At 49.6% G+C, this 20,945-nt stretch overlaps 1 protein-coding gene across 5 annotated transcripts in view; it reads right to left on the bottom strand.

Moving 5' to 3' along the window:
• Nucleotides 1-863: 863 nt before the first annotated feature.
• The window catches only part of KIRREL1 (kirre like nephrin family adhesion molecule 1), a 108,874-nt gene continuing 88,792 nt past the window's right edge, over nt 864-20,945 (bottom strand). For 2 of the 5 annotated variants that reach the window (XM_079133730.1, XM_079133726.1), the window contains exons 4-15: nt 16,069-16,226; nt 13,480-13,630; nt 12,282-12,387; nt 11,981-12,129; nt 11,668-11,795; nt 10,786-10,960; nt 10,597-10,697; nt 8,666-8,864; nt 7,454-7,561; nt 7,148-7,287; nt 6,297-6,461; nt 864-6,084 (exon numbers count right to left, since the gene is read on the bottom strand). In XM_079133730.1, the coding sequence (XP_078989856.1) occupies nt 5,608-6,084; nt 6,297-6,461; nt 7,148-7,287; nt 7,454-7,561; nt 8,666-8,864; nt 10,597-10,697; nt 10,786-10,960; nt 11,668-11,795; nt 11,981-12,129; nt 12,282-12,387; nt 13,480-13,630; nt 16,069-16,226 (2,057 nt within the window). In that variant the 3' untranslated portion in view covers nt 864-5,607. The remainder of the gene's footprint in view (nt 6,085-6,296; nt 6,462-7,147; nt 7,288-7,453; nt 7,562-8,665; nt 8,865-10,596; nt 10,698-10,785; nt 10,961-11,667; nt 11,796-11,980; nt 12,130-12,281; nt 12,388-13,479; nt 13,631-16,068; nt 16,227-20,945) is intronic. The other 3 variants (XM_079133727.1, XM_079133728.1, XM_079133729.1) reach the window with 3 other exon arrangements.

Here is a 20,945-nt window from a genome sequence, read left to right as displayed (position 1 = left end):
CCATCTCATACTCACCTTGGGAACCTATAGACCATAGTCCTGCCTCCAGATTCCAAACCCTGCACCTACAACCCTCCCTGGGCTTCAGCGCCTATAACCTCCAACCTTCTTAGATTGCATTATCTAAAAATATTTCTTTCTGAAATAATATCAGAGGGTTCTGATACCCTCTATCCCTGGCTGTGTTCTATTCCCTTGTGTACAAAAAGTCTCCTGTGAACAGTCTTCAGCTTGCTGAGTCGTTAACTAGATGAGGAAAGTGATAAGCCCCAGCATTTTTCTCATGAGTTATAACTTTCAAAATCATTATTTGAAAATAATTCCAGGTATCAAATGTTCCCTCAAACTACTCACAGTGAAATCCCAGAAAAACTCAGAAAATTTAAGATTTCTCAGCAGGGTGTCCTCTGTGTGTACACTGCCAAACCATCTGTTTCACCACAAGTTCAAAAGGTTGGAAACGTGGCAACCTTTTGCTTTTTACCCGAACCATAGCACTTTAATAAATAAAACCAACTCTGCCTGCAAACCCACTTCCAGTTCCTTTGGGATCTGGATCCTAGATTCAAATGCTCCCCCTTTCCCATGCTCATAATCAGGCTGGGTACAGAACATTGGGAGTCTATGTTCAAAACAAACAACAAAACCCAGAGCTCCTAGTATTTATCCCTGAACTACCGTAACTGGCCTCAGGGTTTTGTAATAGTCACAAACTGGTGAATAGGATGTTTGCCGCAATGGCCTGGAGGTGACACAGATATATAGCCTCTGCAATCTTTTTCCCAAACCTGGACCATCTCACTCCAAACCAGACAGGCTTTTAAGTATCTAGTTGCTTATATATTAAATAACACAAAACATCATACTTTTTAAAACATTTATATTTATATATATAAAAAAATTAAATATATATAATATATAGTGTGTTTGAGACTAAAAATATAGTACATAATATTTAAAAAAAAAAGAAAAAAAAGGCAGAATAGGAAAAGGTGTGAGGGACACACAAATACACATTGCTAAAAATCTACGATGGTTTGTCCTAACAAAAATAATATTTTTTTCTTCTTCTCTTAATTATCTTCATGGATCCATTTATTGGGATTTGGGCAGAGAAAATTCAACTGGAGCCAGAAATAGAGGTTGCAATCCCAAGAAAGGGGTAGAAAATGTGACCACAGGGAGCCTTGGGCCTCTTCCTGGTGAAGTTGGAGGCAGCAAAAATCTTCTGGGTCACTATTGCTAATGAGATTGTGTCAAAAGTTTGATTGTATTGGCAATTTGGCTATTCTTTCCCCAGAGTTTGTGTGTTCCCAGGTGCTGAATCTGAAAGCTCCGGAAGCCAATAGGAAGGACCCTGACCCACCAATGCAGAGACCAGTGGTCAGGGCCCAGCAAAAAGCCCAGGGATGGGGAACAGCAGACTGGTAGGAATAAATGACAGTTCTATGCACATGGAGTTATTATTATTGTTGTTATTATTTTTAAGGGCAGGCTTGTACCAGAACTGCCCACTATGGCCTGTGACTTCTGTGCAGCAATTATTTCTCCAGCGGCAGGGCCTGGAGTTCCCTCACAGTGATGCGAGAAAATGGGATTCTGCCCCATCTCCCAAATTCAGAAATCTCCCAAGCCACACATCTCCGTTCTCCTCACCAGCCCAGAGGCTGAGTGTCAGAACCAAGCTGCCAGAGGTGAGCTAATGGCCTCAGAAACAGTTTGGCTTTGACGAGAGAAATACCATGAGGGGAATGGAGAAGGAAATGAGATCTATAGATGCCAATTTTATAGCCTTTTCACAAAAATAAATGTCTTTCTAATGACATCGATTTGTCTGTGTACCTCATTGTTCCCCCATCACCTCCTCACTGGGCACACCAGGGTCAGGAGCCTTACTAATTCTCTGGAGTGATTTCTCCAACATGTAGAATGACCTGCAGAGGCACAGAGCAGTGACCTGCCTCAGGTCACACGGAACTGAAATGATAGAGGACCAGGGTTTCTGAGCCTGGGGTGGCTTTGGGAGGTCCTATGGTTCAGCCATAGAGTGAAGGCTGTGACCAAGTCAGTTCATTCCCAGTTGGGGTCTTGGCTTTAACAAGGATTTCATTGAACCCCAATGGTCTAACCTTGCTGTTTGTGGCCAGGTGTATGGAGAGACCATCTGACTGTTTTAAGGAGCCCAGGACTTGATGCTCCTGACAGTGTCTGCGGTTTCACAACAGGGATGGAGGGCCAGAGACAACCCTGCAACTGTGCTCCATCCTCAAAGGCAGAAAAAGCTTCCCTCAAAATTTTAAGGAAAGCAGCAACTGCTGGATGAGGAGAGCGAATGGCTGGGACACGGGGTGGTCAAACTAAACTTTCATTCCAAGCTTGATATTTGAGGGAGCCTAGCACTGATCTCATCCCTGCCTACTGCTGTCCTTTCTCACCATGATAGGTTTCATTTCATGCAAACTCTATGGTTGGACTTTGAGGGATCCAGGATTTAGGATGCAGTCTGGGCACTTCACAAGCTGAGACCATAGCTCATCCAAGGTAATAAGAATCTCTTTGAGACCCAAAGCTTATGTCAAAACCACTGGCCTCCTCTTCCCTCTACCTGCTCCCTCAAGAGGGGTCAGCTGGACCCATTCCCACCCCAGCTCAAGATAGTTGGGACTGCAGGCTTTGCCTTGTTCAGTAAGCAGGATGAGCTGTCCTTTGGTCTGTAGAGTGTTCCAGAGGACCCATCACCACCCTCAAGCAAAGAGATGCTTGTAACCTGGGAGCAAGTAAAGGAAATCCACCATGCCCTTCCCTAGTCAGTCTCCTTTGCAAACCTGTCAGAATCATGTGGGGAGCAGCACAGAAAACTAGGGTAGCTGTTGCTGCTTGTAATAAAGGGGTTCCTAGTAGAAATTAATTCACAACACTTCTGACAAGATAATGAGCACATGGTGAAAGCTTCTTTCAATAGGGGAGAACCCCTGAGCTCCCCAACCCTCACCAATGGCTTACTGCTCCCAACTCCTTATCAGAGAAGCACAGTCCCTCTCCATACCTCCCCACGTGAACAAAGCAAAAACAGAATCATTACAGGTTTGTGCAACTCTATCCCCTCATTTTGCAGGACAGAAAATTGGAGGAGATGAACATAGAGGTTAGGACAGGTCACTGTAAATGACAGCATCAGAACTGGATTCTGGATCTCCTGACCACTAGCCCCTTTCTCTTCCCACTAAATGGTAACGTTAAAGGGAATCAGGATTGCCAAGTTCTGCTGGGAACTACAGCTTCAGATAACAGAACCCCCTGTTCAAGGGCATCTTCCCCTCCCTAGATAAGCTATTCCACTTGGTCCACCATGCAGGCTCCCACCATTTAAACCCCAAAACAGGATATGAGAATCTGGCCAAACCTCAAACAAAAACGATTTTTTTTTTTTGAATACTCCTGTTTTAAGAGTCACCCTATTTAGACTTAAGTTGAATTAGTTTGAATTAGCCACAGCTTCTGGTATCTATGAAAATTTGCACAAATTTATCTGCACAGGAATCTGCATTCTGGACATCTTTTCACTGTGCTCCCATGAAAGGACTTTGTAGGAGTGTATGAGCTTCCAGGGATGGACTATAGCTGGAAACCTGCAAATGTCGCAGGTAGGTCCCATTTCACAGGGACTGTCCCACTGAAGCGGAGGAGGATGCAGGGACAGGCTGGAACTGCAGCTACTGGCTTCCCGTGTACTACGTGGTCTTCATCAGCAAGGGAATGGCTGGGAATGTCACCCCACAGACCCATCTGTAAGGGTGGTGATGGCCCGTGGCTGATGAGCATGTAACTCATTAAAGCGAACATGACTAATGAATGGTGACCACCGAGAAAGGGCAAGGAGCATTCTGGGAGTTGCAATGAAGCCCCCCTCCCATCAGGTTGGCAGTGGGTGAGGAGGCGAACTGCAGACGCGGCTCCTTGGGAAGACAAGGCCTGGGCAAGGGTACAGATTCTCTTTGGGGCGCCTGTTCTCTTTGGTCAGAAGGTGGCGGCTGAGAAGCGATTGCGTGGAATGTGTGTGGGCATGCGTGCACGTGGGGGTGGGACGAGAGCACGAGCTTTAGAATGCCTGCAGTACCTTCCGCGCCACCTTCTCCATCCAATCAGCACTGAGTTCTCCTTCAGAGCCACTACCAGGCCCGCTTCCGCTCCAGGTCCCCTCACCTGGCTCTCCTCTGACACAGTAACACTTGACAGCCTGTCTGAAGCTTCCCAAGTACCGCTCCCTGCACAACCGCCCACCAGGGACAGTCATCCAAAGCTAGACACTCAAGGCACTGAAGTGGAAGAAGGAATCTGATTGGTCCAAGGGGGGAAAAAAGACACTTAAACCAAAACTTCCCTGGAGAGAACATCTCCCATGCCCCGCTGGAAGGTGGGCCCTAACCAGCTGGTGGGGCTTAGGGTACGACAGCAAAGTCAGAGAACTATGCCCTTCCCTAACCCTATCAGAGCCCACCTGGACCACCTGAATGTATAAAATGGATTCAAAGTGCTTGGAGACTGAAAGGGTAATGGAGGGTGCCAGGAACTTGGTGGAGAAGAGCAGGTATCCCTTTTTCTTTCCACTGGGACTTGTATTGGGGAGGGGTAACCCCTACAGCTTCTTTCCAAATGAGGTTTTCATTGTTTTTTTGTTGCCTTTGAAAAATAGCCTACAACACCCCTACCTCAACCTACTACTCCCAGAAGAGGTTCAAGGGTTAAAGTGAGGAAATGGGGCAGACCGGGAGAGAAAAGGGCTTGAGTGCCTCCCTCTAGTGTTGGTTCTGGGAACTGCCACACAGCGCACAGTGGTCTTTTGCTGATCAATCAGGACAGGGTCCTGACCTTTCCTTCTCCACCACAATTGCAACTTATCTGGCTGGCCCCAGCAGGGGAAGAAGGGAAGGGAGCTGCGCTACTGGAGATTTCTGGATCCCTCTGCACACTGACAGAAAGATGTCCACAGTGGCAGCTAGAGTGACCAGCATTTTGATCCCAGCCGAGTGGAGGCTGGAGTTGAACTCAGTGCCAGGGCTGTTGTAGACAAGAGCCAACATAAACCCAAGGTCCCTTCTGCAGTGCCCTAAGAGACAGATGCATCTAAGACATAAAAGCAAACAAAGGGACTGGATGGGCTATCCTGTTTTCCATCTGTCTATGCCAGAGCCACCCACTCTCATACTTAAATGACCCCTAGGTCAAAGCCTGCCAACCCCTGCGTACCCACTGTCTACTTATGGGAGACCAGAGGGGTGGGATAGAAAGGGAATGCTAAAAAGTGCCCCTCTGTTTTCCCCAACCTTGACTTTCCCTGTCCCCATGCCAGGGTCAGCAAGAGCATAGGTCAGAAGAGACACAACCTCCCGAAGAAGAGGGAAGGGCAGGCCCAGGAGGCTGGGGCATGCACAGAGCACCATCCTCGGGACGGGGTATTTCTGGGAGACCTGCTCCCCACCTGCCATGGTGGGAGGAGGAAGGCTGGTCCAAGAAGGGAGCAATTAGCAATGCCCCTGAATATCAGGGAACAGCTGTGAGAAGCCTTCTCCTCTGCCCCGCAGAGATGCCCCAGCCATGCTCTGGTCCCTACACGTGAGTCTGCATGCGCTGCTGGAATCGCTGGCCGTAGTCCGAATGCTGAGAGGTGTAGGAGAATCGAGTGGCAGTGGCGTACTTGCCGATGGGGTCGTACGCCTCATATGGGGTCCGCTCCAGGCTGGAGGGTGGGGCCTGGGGGTAGCCCAGTCGGTAGGTGGGGTACCCAGCTGCCCCAGGGAAGGGATGGGAATTGAACTTCTCGTAGTTCTCGTAGGAGAGCTGGCTGGTTGTGTCGGTGCCAGCAGGGGCAGCAGGGCCAGGGGCTGTGGGCTCAGGGCCATAGTCAGAGGCAGGGGCCCGGCTGTAGGTATTGAGCTGGGCATAGCCGCTGGAGTGGGAGAGACGGGATGAGGGGCGACCATCAAAACGGGCAGGGCCAGGGGCACGGTAGTCAGCATAGAGCACTGCCCTGGAGGATGGGCGGTCTTCGTGGGCACGCACATTGTAGTAGCCATTAGTGGGGTCCTGGGGGACAAGGAGAGAAGAGGACGGAGGTTGGAGCTTCCTCTTGATGGGATCAGTCTCACCACGGCTTTCTGGGCCTCCCTGTCTGGCTCTCCCCTGTTCCCTCAGTACCATTCTACCCCCACTGTTCCTTCCACAGACCTCCTCCACCCACAGGCCCTCAGACCCTATTTCCCAGTCAGTCCTCGTGCCAGCCCCAGCCCTTTTCCCACCTTCATCTCATACTCCTCCCGAGTGTCGATGGTGTCACAGCGCAGGTCCTGCTTCAGATCCACATCATCCTTAAAGGACTGCAGAGCGGCAGGAGCGGGTGTCAGGAGGTGGGGGCCCTGCTCTTGTCCCCCCTCGCCAACCCTGTCCCCATGCCCAGAGGTCACCTGCTAAGGGAAAGGTCTGGGGTCAGAGGCAGACTTGCATTCTGTATCTTCCCCCAGCAGAGGCACTGGGATGTGGTAGGAAGAGGTCAGAGACTGGCTTCCAGCATTAATTTTTCCTGGTACTGGGGATGGAATCCAGGGGTGCTCTACCACTGAGCTACATCCCCAGTTCTTTTTATTTTTAATTTTGAGACGGGGTCTTGCTGGCTTGCTTGAACACCTCCTGCCTCAGCTTCCCAAATCTCTGGGATTACAGGTATGTGCCACTGCCCCTGGCTAGCCAGCACTAATTCTGCTGCTAACATGCAGTGTGACCTTGTGTATGTGAGCTGCTATTTGGGGCTGTTTCCTCATCTCAGTGATGAGGGGGTTGGAGCAGAAAATATCTAAGGATGTCCAAGTCTGACTCTGTGTGGCAGAAAGATGGGACAAAAGAAGCCTAAGGGAATGCCACCCCTGCCTGTCCTCTGCTGGAGGGAAACTAACCTGGCATGTGTGTGTGGAGATAGGGGTGAGTGTGTAAGTGTCCGTGTGGGTGGAAGTGTGAGTTTTTGTGTGTGGGAGTGTGTATGGCAGGACCAAGGTAAACTGAGGCAGGTGAGAAAACTGCAGTTCTCAGAGAGCTGGTGGAGCTGGTCCTGAGAGTGTGAAGAGGGCACAAAGCTGGGGAAGAACAGGGCCCTCACCGAGTAGATGGCCTTCATGACCCGGGTCGCTGTGGAGACGCTAGCAGTATCATCTTCCCGGTCAGAATGCATCGTGAGTGGCTCTCGGTTCACTGTTTCCACCTTGATGTCCAGTTTCCTCAGGGTCACGTCCTTTCGACCTGGTGTGGGGAGATGCAGCTGGCTCAGGTGCTTTCTGCAGTGGCTGCTTCCAGCACCCACGAGCTGGGGAGCTCAGCTGCCACCCCCTTCGCCCTTCACAGGCGCTGTCTGCCGTGTGCCCTGGAAGGGGCAGTGGGGACAGGTGTGTGCAGGGCCCATACTCACTGCCTTTGCGGCGTCGATAGAGGAAAAACACCAAGGCGATGAAGAAGAAGATGAGCAGGATGCCTGCGCCGATGGTGGCCCCAGCGATGATGCCCACAGGTAACACCTCTTCCGATAGGGGAAGGAAAGGAGCAGGGGTGAGGGTGGAGCCCTACTGGGGATCTGAGCTCAGTGTGGGCCACAAGCTACAGTGGCAACCCTGGATGGTGTACAAGCCTAAATTGTGACTGAGCTTGTGGACCATCTGAGGTTCAAGTTCAGGCTGCACTGGAGAGGGAGGTCTGGATTGTTGCTGGATTGTAGTGCTTCAGCTGGACCAGACTTGAGTTCATGGCTGTGTCCCATCCCTGCAGCTGGGTATCAGCTTGACTCTGGCCCTTGGTTAGTCTGTCTGCCCCTCTCTTTTGGTTCACCTGACCATGAAGTATAGTCCCCCCTTCCTAGGCAGGGTCCCTCCCTGCTTGGGGACAGCTGTCTCCAAACACTGATCTGCCATGTATGTTCCACTCTCTAGTCACCTTCCCCAGCCACACCGCTCTCCTCTCCCTACCCACATCACGCCCTGTGGCATCCTCAGCTAAATCTAAATTGATGAGATCTCTAGTCATTTTCTATGGTTCCCTATACCCAATATCAATGGTTAGTTCTCAAGAACAAAAACAAATGCTGTCTTTTCCTTATCAGACTTGAGGATGTCCAAAAGTCAACAGCAATCCATCCTGCCAGCAGTGCCTGAAAGAGGGAACACATCTCTCCTATCAGACTAAGGATTTTTGAAGCAGTAAGGGATCCCAAACTTACTGAGCACCTGTCATATGCCAGGCATTTTGTAAATATTGTCTCATTTAATCCTAACAAAACACCCAAGGAGATAGGTAGCATTAGTCCCTTGTACAGATCATTTTTCTCTATTCGAATTCATTTGCTTCCACTCTGTAAGTTCCTCCACTAAGCTGAAAGTTATTTGTGGGCAGGCACTCTGTCTTATTCACAACTGTCCCTGCAGCCCCTACTGCAGAGCCTGGCACATAAAGATGCTCAATAAATGTTCATAAGAGAGCAAATTTCCCAACTGAGCACCAAGGCTAGCTGGTAGGGCTACTCAAGAGAAGGAGTCCTCTCTCTCTCTCTCTCTCTCTCTCTCTCTCTGAGCCTTGCCCTGGAGAGAAGAGGGAGCAGAATCCCTGGGCTGCCCTGTGCACGGCCAGTCACCTCGCTCTTCCAGCTGGATGATGGCTGTGCCCGGCCCAAAGCTATTCCAGGCAGTGCAGTTGTAGTGGGTCTGGAAGTCAGCCTCCATGACATTGTTGATGGTGAGTGTGGACAACACCCCGCTGCCCGAGTTGGTCCTCTCCACTGTGTATCGTTCCAGGGTCCCCACCTCTAGGAAGTTCTCCTTCCATGCCCAAGCCTGGGGTGGGGAGGACAGGAAGGTGGTAAGAAAGGAGGAAGTGGCAGAAGCATTTGCCCAGGTGTCACCTGCTCCTCCCTCTAGCACCCTCATTCCCACTTGCCCTGTGTGTCCTAAGCCCAGACCAACACTTACCCTATAAAGTCACTTATGCTATAACATCACAAACCTAATGCCTCAAACCCTTGGCATTGAATCTCTACTCTAAGAGGAGCACTGGCTTCCAAACATAAATATGGAGAATGTCAAATTTACTTAGGGAAATTCTGTAAAAAGGAGAGCCTCCAGGGAAGAGATTTAGGGATATTTTTATTATGATCCCAAGTGATGTGGATGCAGCTGACCCAACGAAGGGAACCCCAGATGTTGCACAGAAAGTTCTGGATTGGAACTTGAGGACCCTGGGCTTTAATCCTGGCTTTCTCCTATCCCTGAATCCCTGTGTAGCCTCTCTTTCCCTCTCTAGGTCTCAGGTTCTTCATCTGTAAAATGAGAGAATCAGGCTAGCAATGAACAATACTCAAAATTCTTCCAATTCTGGAGTCTAGGATTCCATAACTCAATCTTTAGCCTTAGCTTTTTTTGTTTGTTTGTTTGTTTGTTTTTAAAAAGCCTTTATTTTGGGCTGGGGAGATAGCTCAGTCGGTAGAGTGCTTGCCTTGCATGCACAAGGCCCTGAGTTCTATCCCCAGCACCACAAAAAAATAATAATAATAATAAAAAAAATTTTAAAAAACCTTTATTTTATTTATTTATTTTTATGTAGTGCTGAGGATTGAACCTAGTGCCTCACATGTGCTAGGTAAGTCCTCTACCACTGAGCTACAACTGCAGCTAGCCTTACCTTTAACCAACCCACAAGAACCTGCATGCTGGCACTGCGGACCCATCACAGGCTCTTGTGATAGGCAGGAACTAGGAAGGAGCATCCCCTAGACCCCAGCCTCCCTGACCTCCCAGCCAGGTACCCCACCACCACCATGTCCTCACCCACAGAGTAGAGCTAAGGAAGGGGAGCAGCCGAGAACTAACTGGCTCCTTTCCAGGGATCAATCCTCCTAGCTCTGCAAAGATTGCCCCCCAGGAGCCGAGTGGTCCGCTGCCCGGGCGGCCGTGGTAATGAAGTGTCCCTGGGCAGCCCTGGAGTTAGCCAAATGGTCATTAAATGTGATGAGGGGTTTGACGGTTAATGGTCATGGAACGAATTAATGGCTCATGGTGTCAGGGAGAAGAGGGAGGAGTGGTGAGGGGTTGGAAGGAGGAAGGCAGGAGAAGGGAGAGAAGAATAGGCAGGGGGGACAGGAGAGCCTGTGGGGAAGGAGGAAGCAAGCAAGGCAAGGGGAGGAAGGAGAAGGGAAGAGGAAGGAATTAAAGATCAGGAGGGATGTGAAAGCACAGGCGATGAGCAGGAGAGGCGAGCTCACAGGGACCAGGGGCTCCACCAGCCTCAGCACACCTGTTGACTAATTACTTCTCACTGCAGTCTTACAGGTAAGGAGTGATAGTGCTATTTCCATTTTATAGAGCAAGACACTAAGATTCAAGATGCAATGGGATATGCTCCTGGTTAAAGAAGGAGGTGGGATAGAGGAACAGAAAAGGTAAAGGATTAGAAGACCAGGAAAGGGGATGGGGACACTGAAGGCGCCAAGCCAGAGGAGGCGAGAGGAGGCTGTGTGGGCGCAGGGCAGAGTAGCAGGGGTTGGGGTCCAGGCTGGGTCCCAGCACTCACGATGCGGTCGGGCGGTGGAGTGCTCCCTATGAAACATTCCACTTTGCCTCCGTCGCCCCTTACAGCATACTGCACCGCCTCGCTGGAGATAATGGGGGGGCCTGGGAGCAAGAAGACATGTTTAGGGCCAGTCGGAACCTGCAGGTCCTGCCCAGTAGCCCCTACCCCCACCCCACTCAGGTCACTCACCATTTACATAAAGTGGCACCTCCCGCTCAGCCACTCCGATGCGAGGCACAATGGCCCGGCAGGTGTAGGTGCCGGCATCTGCCTGGGTCACCGACTTCAGAAGCAGCTGGTTGCTGTTACTCAGGACCTGGGCAGAGAGAGCAGCCTCGGGTGGGGAGCCAGGAGGCCTGGACCCCTAGGTCCGTGAGGGCCCCGCATTGGAGGCATTGGAAAGAAAGCAGGAAGGGCCACATGTGAATTCCCAGAAGGGAAACAGAGTTCCCAAGTCCATTTGATTCATCTCCTGACTCTAAACACACTGGCACTTAAACGTATCATCTGTGCAAGAGTGGGCAGGGACTGAGTGAAGGCCAGAGAGGGCAGGTGGAGGCTGCAATAATTTTAAGATAAAGCCCCTTTTAATGATCTCCTCTAGTGTGTTTATTGCCAAACCAGGTAGGACACTTTATTCTGAAATTCCTCTTCCTACCATTCTGGTCCAAACTGTCATTAGACCCACATTAGTGGGTCTCTAGAGCTGTGGAATCCGACATTCTCTTCTCTAGTGAGTCATTCCAGCTTCCCCACTTTCCTGTGCACCATTAATTTACTGGCTCTTTTGCCACCAAAGCAATGTCACCTCAGGCCCTCTTTCCTCCTCCCCCACCAGCTGCATCCCATGCATAGGCCAGGTTGTCCCTCCCACAGCCTCTGAACTGGTCAGCTGTTGAGTGAGCAGGGGTAGGGCTGATTGCAAGTACTATCCTTCTCCAAATCCCAGAACCCTAGATATATCCCAGGTTCAATTTTAAAAAGAATCCCAGCCCCCTCCTTGCCCCTTGCTAGACCTCCAGGGTCATACCCCTTCCTCCCAGTATTCAGAATGGCCAGGGAGAATCTTACCATGTTTGAGTCCTTTTTGGTCCAGGTAAGGGTGAGGGGGGGATTCCCAACCCAGACACAGGTGAGTGTCACATCAGAGCCAATGTCTGTGGTTGTGGGCTTGGGGTCAACTACAATCCGAGGGGCAACTGAGATAAACACAAGCAACTCGTCAGGTCCAAAGCTCATCAGTCTCTTCTTCCTGCCCCTGCCCCGTTACCTCCCCTTGATGGTTTCCCCATCTTACTTCCTTCAGCTGCATAGATCCTTTCTCCCCTCCACCTCCACCCTTTTAAGGCTCTTTCTTCCTGTCCCTATCATTTCAGCTACTCACAGTGGACATTTACTAAAGTGCTGACGTTGGTGCTCCCCACTTTGTTGTGGACCTCACAAGACACGGGCTCCGTGAAGAAGGAATAATCAACATTTGTCTCGTAGCGGCTCTCGTGGGCATCTTCAATCAGGAATCCCCCCTTGGCCCACCTGGGGGAGGATGCAACACAGAAGTGGGATCAGGACTTGGCACGCTCTCAGTTACATCCAGGAACACTGGGCTCTGCAGTACCCCCCACCTCCTGGTCTCAAGAGCCTCTCCACTATCCCTCCCAGAGCGCTCCCAGCCCCGACCCTATCACCTATAGCCCAGGATCTCAGGGTTGGCTGTGGCCTGGCACGTGAAGACAACACGCTCGCCTTCCTGCACCGTCTGTGGCTCAATGGACAGGGTCACTGTAGGAGGGTCTGCAAAGTAGGGGACAGGAAGTCAGGGTCTTTTCTGTCCCTTGAATTTCTTATTCTCTCCCTAGCACATATGTTCAGACCTCGCCATTCTGGTGTGATCTGGGAATTTGGGTTTATAGCACACTAGGTCCAATGAATAAACCATCTCCCTCATCTTTTCTATATAGGTGGAAGGGTGGTTGGCTAGGGTGACTGACCACAAAGGATGGTACCCAAGGGACAAATTATTCGATGGATGTAATGACACATGATGGCCACTAGGCGTCAGTGTGGGCTCGCTTGTCTCACTACAAGGGGAAAGGATGGGAGCATCCCCAATTGCTGATGGCACCCCCATGTTTCCCTGGGCAGAGGGAATTTACTGAGTATCTACCAGGTAAGTACACCCCATACTAGGTGTTCTTATACTCTAACTTATTTAATTCTCACAACTCCAAGAAGCAGGTACAGGTCCACAATCCCTTATCTGAAACCCTTGGGACTGGAATTGGAATTTTTCAAAATTTTAGAAAGACTCGACTATGCAAAACCCCCAGCAGCATTTGGGCAATGTCACAGTGACATATAAATACATCTGAAGTGAAACATATGACCCACTTTATTTATTATTTATTTTGGCAGTTCTGGAGATTGAATCCAAGGATGCTCACTCTATCACTGAACCACATTCTTCAGTTCTATTTAATTGTATTTTGGAACAGGGTCTCACTGAGTTGCCAAGGCTGCCCTTGAACTTCCTATCTTCCTTCCTCAGCCTCCCTAGCTGCTGGGATTATAGGCATGTGCCACCACACCCAACAGAAGCTTAAGTTAAATAAGACTGTGAGGAACCTGGGTTCAGGTTTTACCCCTAAATCACTTTAGTTTGGAAATGTGGATAAGGCATTGTTGGTCTGTGTTTTATTTTCTGCAACTACAACCTCCCTTCTGTCAGCCCTCAGTGCCCATAGTTCCAACCAGAAAACTGAAGACAAGGAAGGGAACATTTGCCCTGGGGCCTCCAGGGGATGCTTATTTTGGGCTTCTCAAAGGCTGCCTGCATCCCCTCCCCACCTCATAGCCCCTACTGCCCCTCTGAGGGATCACACTCACGATGCACATCCAGCTCAATGGAAGTCTCCTTGCCACTGGGGATGGCCTCATTCATGCTGCGACAGGTGAAGACACGTCCAATATCCAGGTCTGTGGGGTTAATGAGCAGCTGGCTGATGGTGGTCTCCCTCTTTCCATCCTTCAGCAGTTCCTGGGAAGGACCAAGGTGGGTGACATGGTCAAGCTAAAAATTCTCTGCTCTCAGGGGACCACTGGGAGCTGAGCTTGGGCTGATGGGGGACTTTAAAGTTCAGCTCCCTCCCTTGCTGCCAGCTTCTGCATCATGATGTGCTGTTGTTGTTTTCCATTTATCAGACTTCAGTATTTTAGAGCAGAATATAGTTTCCATATAGTCTCCTCACCTCAGAGTTTCCCTCATTATTAACATCTTGCACTGGTGTGATGAATTTATTACAATAACCAGGTGTGGTGGCACATGCCTGTAATCCCAACACCTTGGAAGGCTAAAGTAGGAAGATCACAAGTTCAAAGCCAACCTCAGCAACTTTGTGAAACCTGGTTTCAAAATAAAACTGATGTGATCCTACAAGATGTAGGATCAGAAAAATTAGAGACTACACTCCATTTATGTATGATCTATCAAAATGTATAAATGCATTCTACTGTCATGTACAACAAGTTACAACAAATTAAAAAATAATAAAAAAAAAAAAAAGAGAGAGAGACTGGGGATATAGCTTGGACATAGACAAGTCCTGGGTTCAATACTTGGTACCTCAAATATAAATTAACTGATTAGTTAAAATGGATGAACCAATATTGACATATTATCACTGAAGTTCATAGCTTGCACAAGAATTCACTTTGTGATGTACAGTTTCCCTTGTGGCATTGAGCTTCATTCTTGGAATTCTTTGAGCCCAGTGCGAGCCCTTCTTTTCTGGAGAGCCTCCTGGGGCCAGCCCAGGCTTCAGGACTTTGAGCCTGAACTTGGCCTCTCACAGTCAGGGTGTCCTACACACAGCTCTAGGCACATCCAGCCTGGCTCACTGGGGTGTTTCAGTGCTGGGTCTTTCTGACTAACCTGTAAAATCCTCGAGTTTAGGGAAGGGATTCACAGACTCAAAGATTCACACTGGCTCCGTGACATGCAAGCAGAGGTCCCCAAAAGTGGTCACAAGAGCCCTCAAGCTGTTTTCCATATTGTAAACTGCCTAAGGGAAATGATGCCATGAACCAAGGTAAGGTCCTGCAGTTCAACAATCATATATATATCTTTGGGGGCGGTGACAGTACGATAACACTCATGTTGCTCTAAAGTGCCACAGGCTTAAATAAATATGAAAAGGGGTAGACAAGAAATACCATAACAAATTGACTTGCTTGACAGATTTTATGTGAATATATATATACACATATATGCATATATATGCACATATATGTGTGTATATATATATCTTGTTTTTCAGTACTGGAGATTGAACCCAGGGCTTCACACATGCTAGACAATTGCTCTACCACTGAGCTACATCCCCAGCAGCCAAAATATTTTGAAACATGTACCCTACAAGAGAAAAATAACAGAGTCCTTGGTGGTAAAGGGTTAAGAACTACTGAGGCCAAATGACCACTTATAAAATGGTGACACTAAGGTCACAGAGAAGTGGAAGGAATTTTTCAAGGTCATACAGTGTGTTAAGAATAGAGCTAAAGACAGAATCCTTTAGGCTTATCCTTTGAAGAACATTCTCTTTCCCACACTGAGAAGCATCTCCTGCAGCGCTCAGCAAAGGTCTGGGCACACATGTACACACATATGTTTCCCATGGCTAGCCCAGGAACCCCAGAAACAAAGATTCTTTTTTTCTTTTCCATGGTATCCAAGATTGAACCGAAGGGTACTCTATCGAGCTACACTCCAGCCCTTTTCATTTTTTATTTTGAGAAAGTCTCCCTAAGTTGCTGAGGCTGGCCTCCAACTTGCAATCCTTCTACCTCAGTCTCCCAAGTCCCCGGTATTATAGGCGTGCACCACCAGAAGGGCTTCTACCATCAATTTTGCCACGTGATCTCAGGCAAGTCACTTACTGCAACAGCTTCCTTATCAATAAAACATAAGCAGTAATCCCTGCTTCCCCAACCTCTTAGTTGTCATGATTGGGATAGCGTGCCAACCTGATGCTGAAGGAAGCAGGTAGAAGTGATTTGTGGAGAGAAAGCACTGTCAGACCCAGGTATAAATTCCAGTTGTGCTACTGGCCAGCTGTGTGACCTTGGCAAGGCATGCAACTTCTCTGGTTATCAGTTACCCCTTTGTGGGCTCAAAGTAGCACCTACTTCCTGGGACTTGTATGAGGATTAAGGGAGACTGTCCAGAAAGTGCTTATCATGTGCCATACCTGGCATACAGGAGGTGCTTAATCAATGGCAGCTATTATTACTACTCTTCATTGCTGTTCAGCTAAATGGCACAGAGAACCTGGAAATCCAGCTCTGTCTCTAGTGTATAATGAAAGGGTCCCTTCTCACATCTGTGCTCTCCCCAGTCTATGGTCAAACCCCCGTGGGGAAGGAAAGGTGACCTAGGGCTGGACCAAGGGAAGCCAGCAGGGCAGGCCAGGGTCTCACCGTGCTGGCCACAGCACCTTCCTGCTGCGTCCCATCCCGGAACCAGATGATGGTGGCTGCAGGCTTGGCGTTGAAGGCTCGGCATGTGAGGTTGTGGGGGGTGCCCGCCTGCAGCAGAATCACAGGGCCTCCATCAATCCTGGTGTCCTCCGGGGGGACTGCGGGGGAAAGCAAAGCAGAGTCAGCCCAGGCTGCAGCCAACAGCGTGCTCCTGACCAAAACCTCTGTCCACAGAGGCATCCCTGCATCCTCCTCCACACTTTCCAAGCCTGAGTCATTTTTTGGTACCATACCCCACATCATGGCTCATGTATACACATGGCTTGTGGACACTACAGATGGAGCGATAGCTTCAAACTCAGGAAAGGGCTGGGATCTCAGGCTTTGAGTACAGCTCACAGCCTAGGGAAGGGTGTCTACCCCCACAGGGCTTCTTACATCCATCCCCTCCAGCCTGCTCCTCTGCCTTGGGGCAACCAGATGGGCAAGACTTTTATAGCAACTCTGCAGCACCTTATTCTCCCTTTGGCACAGTTAAAACTTTGCCACCCCCCTGCTCACACACCTTCAATGGCTGCAGCAGCCTTGAACATGGTGAGTGCGCAGCACCTCAGCCCCGGCTCTGGGGTCCTAGAGTCAGGCCCTGCAGCTCTGCACCCCATTCATGATGGTACACCCTTCTCTCATGGCTGCCGCTGGGGCCCAAGCCTCAGTTGCTACACAAGTTTCTCATGCCCTGTTCCCCAGCCAGTCACCCACAGCTCTCAGCACTATCTAGATACAGCTCTTATCTGTATTTGAGTTACTTGCAATAATTATCTAACCATATTCCAACCAAAACTGTTACCCCCTGGAAAGCAGAGACCCTCCCCTACTAATATTAATATAGTTTCCAGTGCCTAGACCAAATCAGCCCTCTACTAAATGCTTAAAGAATCAAATTGTCAGATATCTGATGCTTCTCTATCCCAAATCTCTGCAGGTTTCTAAATGCTCAGGTGAATCAGATTGTGAGTTCCCTTGGGGCTCTTTTTATTTACTCTAAACCCTCAATGTCTAGCCAGAGCTTGGTAGTTAGCAGGCACTTGGGGGGATTTTTGCTGAATTAATAAATGGACAATTGATCGGATAAAGGCAGGAGGATTTTGATTATAATCTTTTTAGTCCACACAGTGATGATCAGCTGGAAATAAGATTTTTTTGGCTTTTAATTTTGGCGCGGGATACTGGGGATTGAACTTAGGGGCACTTGACCACTGAGCCACATCCCCAGCCCTATGTTGTATTTTATTTAGAGACAGGGTCTCACTGAGTGCTTAGTGCCTTGCTTTTGCTGAGGCTGGCTTTGAGCTAGCAATCCTCCTGACTCTGTCTCCTGAGCTGCTGGGATTACAGGCGTTCGCCAGCGAATGCTCACTGCTCCCCTCCCTTCTTTCTGAAAAGACAAGGAGGACACTGAGGGAGTTTTCCAAATGGGACCCTTGAAAGGAGACTCCAGGAGGTTCATGGAGCGGGAGAAGGAAGGGCTGTCTTAGAGTTTGTGAAATGAGGTTCCGTATGTTGGGGTTTCCAATAGCAATGAACCACTTATAGCCCTGTCCTAGTGTTCTGTGCAACTCAAGCATGCCCCATGGTATTCTAGGAAAAGGATGGAATTTAGAATCGAGTTGCTGTGGTTTCAGATCCCAGCACCTGTTTGCCGCCCTTGTGATTTGGGGCAAGTCTCTGGGGTCTGTGAGTCTTAGTTTCTTCATCAGAATCATAATGCCTACTCACTGGAGTGTCAGTGAGATGCTGTACGTAGACTACTGTGTAAGACTCTTGTGATATGTAAAATGTGTTCACTTTGATCCCCTCCCCACCCGCTGGCTCCTGTCTGGTTAACTGTCCTGAATCCCCAGCTCCAACTCCTTGCACCCTGGTGTATCTGGTTCCAATGCCAGATGGAGGCAGGTTTGGGGATGCAGTTGGGAAACAGCTTGAGAACTAGAGAAATGTGGAGAGAAATGGGTAAGGGGCTGTCTCTCAGGGTCTCCTGGTCTTCCAAGGGCCCCTCAACGGTCACATCTTGCTGTCATACCAGGAAGTAAGGTGCTGGATAATCAGAGCCCTGAGCTTCTACAGGTGGAGATGCCATACACACACCCAATTGTGTGGGGCCCCTCCCGCAGGCAGGACAACCTTCTGAGCTCTCCTATCAGCTCTCCATTCCCTTTGTTCAGGGAAGAACTATCCATCTGTCACTTCTGCCGCCAGCCCACCCTTTTCTAGAATCTTTCAAACTCTTTACCTACTCCCTATAAGCCCATCACTGCCTTCAGTATCTGGGCAAAGGAAAAAAAGTCATGGCAGTATCTCTCTGCCAGCTGTTAGAACGTAGGAGTCCCCGTGTGCACGTGCATATGAACATGATCTTAGGATTTATGACTTAAATGTATATCAGTATGCCCATGTGTCAGTGGCCTCTATTTCCTCATTTGTAAAATTTCAAAAATAACATTGATACCGACTCCCCAAAGTTGTTGTTGTGGACGTAAAACGAGATCAAGGAAGTGAAGCCACCTGTAAAGTGTAACATGATCAACAATAATTTCAGCCTTCCTTGGAAGTTTTACCTTCTGTCAGCCATCGGTTTCCTGTATATGTTTTTATTTTACCTTACCACAAGCTATACTTCATTAATCCTTCATGGAAATATCATTAACCCCAATTTACCAATAAGGAACTGAGGCTTGGGAAGGTTACGCTAATGCACTCAGAGCTGTGAGGGTGAATTCAGTGGCAGAGCTGGGATGTGAAGCAGGCCTGCCCGACCCCGAAGCTGAGCTCATCGCAGTGCACTCTGGTTGTTATTGCTGTGAATAATGAGCTGTAGGTCTACAGATCTATATCATGTCTGCATCTGCCTCTATGGGGGAGCCAGAGGCCTCCTCTCAAAGCCTGCGGTAAGGAAGAGTGAAAGAGTTCATTCTGTGAAGATGCTGGCCTGGGGAGGTGGGGGGGGGGGGGGGGCAAGGGCACATTGGCTGGGGATGAGGGGAGTTTATGAGCCTGGTGTGTAGGAAGGCTGATCCCAGGTCCAGGGCACAGTCCCCTCCTCAGTTCTGCCCTGCCCAGTCTCTGGGCCCCAGGCTGCCAGGAGGCAAGGCTCTTGGTTGCAGGAGGGCTGCAAGAAATAGCATGCCTTCTGGGGGCCCCAGTGGCACATGCCTTGTAATCCCAGCCGCTCAGGAGGCTGAGGCAGGAGGAACGCAAGTTCAAGGACAGCCCAGGAAATTTAGTGAGACCCTGCCTCAAAAACACAAAAAGCAAAAAGAGCTGGGGATGTAGCTCAGGGGTAGAGTGCTTCTGGGTTCAATCCCTAGTACTGCAAAGTAAGAAAAGAAAAGAAATGTCATGCTTTCTTATTACCTCTGTGTGGTGCCTCTGCCAGGTGTTTCAGCACTCAAGAAAGAGACCAGGAGGGGACAGAGTCAGGGGAAAGGTGCAGCTGGACTAAACCTACCTCCCTGGCAGTTCTGACTTTTAAGGCTTTCCCTGGCTCCAATCATCCTTTCAAGTCAGGCCAGGAAGACCCCACCCAACACTGACCACACCCTCCCACAAGCCAGTTTCCCTGCTCAAGCAGCACACCCTCATTGACCTACAAGCTTGACCTACAAGCTTTTGAACAAGGTACTCCTCCATCTAGGGTTCCCTTTGATATCCTCCTCCTCCTCCTCCTCCTCCAGGAAGTCTTCCTTGACAGCCAAGTCAATGGAGGCCATTATAAGCCCTTGCTCCCACCACACCTAGGTGCCTAGTAGGATTTTCTTCATCTTTCTCTCTCCATCTCTGTACTGGGGTTGGAGAGAGAAGTGAAGAGCATCAGGACCCTTCATTATGATGGGAGTTCTCCAAGGCAGAAGTAGCACTTTCCAGGGTCCAAAATAGAGGCAGTAAGGGAGGGTAAATGAAGGAAGAATTTCCCCTAAGTCGTGGTTCCCTTGGAACGCCTGGCCCCGCGTGCCATTACAAGATGCAAGATGATGTGTTGGCATCCTGTGCTCAGCTCTAATTCCTCCTCTCCATTCCCAGTCCTGCTCCTGGCTACTCTTCCTATTTTAGTCCTAGAGAGGAAAAGCAAGTCACCAACCAGCCTTGAATCCTAGTCCTTTGGGGCCTTTACATCCAAAGAAACCAGCTGCTGGGTTCCTCCAGGCCTCACTTATCCTGACACCTCACACTTATCCAGATCTTCACAGTTTACAGCTCCCTGTGCAGGGAGCAGCGAGGCGGCAATTGCTAAAAAAGGCTGGCGTCACTGTGCCACATTATGGATGAGAAACCCTGTGCCCAGGGGTCGTGACCTCTTTAGGATCAAAATGACCCAGGTCTCTGGACTCCCAGCAGCCCACCCAGACAACTTGTCACACTCTCACTCCTCTTCCCTCTAAATAGAAAGCATCCTGGTGTTCAAGCTCAGCTCCTCTCCTTAGTCCCCACTTCAGTGATTTCTGGTTACAGGGAGGGAAAAGAGAGGGAAGCAGAATAAATCCATTTGAAGGAAGGAAAGAGATAGGGACAAAAATCAACAGAGGGAACAGAGGGTCACAGGCAGAAAGGTTCACGTTAGAGACAAGCAGAACTGAGGCCGAGGCACCTCGATACCATGAATCTGGAGAGGCAGAAAGATGGGAGGCCTGGAGAGAGGGGTGAGGGGCGTGCCAGGGCTGGCCTCATTCCCGGGCCTCCTGCAGGAGAGTCCCTTCCTTATGCACATGGCCCCAGGGGTTACCATAGAGGGACATCTGCTCTGTCCCCCCCACCCCCATAGACTCCTGCAGGGAGCAGGGCTCCTAGAGGCAAGCCCTCCTACAGCTACAGCCTGGAGCAGA

Source organism: Sciurus vulgaris (assembly GCF_902686455.1).
Source record: "Sciurus vulgaris genome assembly, chromosome: 1".
NCBI lineage: Eukaryota > Metazoa > Chordata > Mammalia > Rodentia > Sciuridae > Sciurus > Sciurus vulgaris.
This window is presented reverse-complemented; position numbering and strand designations above follow the sequence as displayed.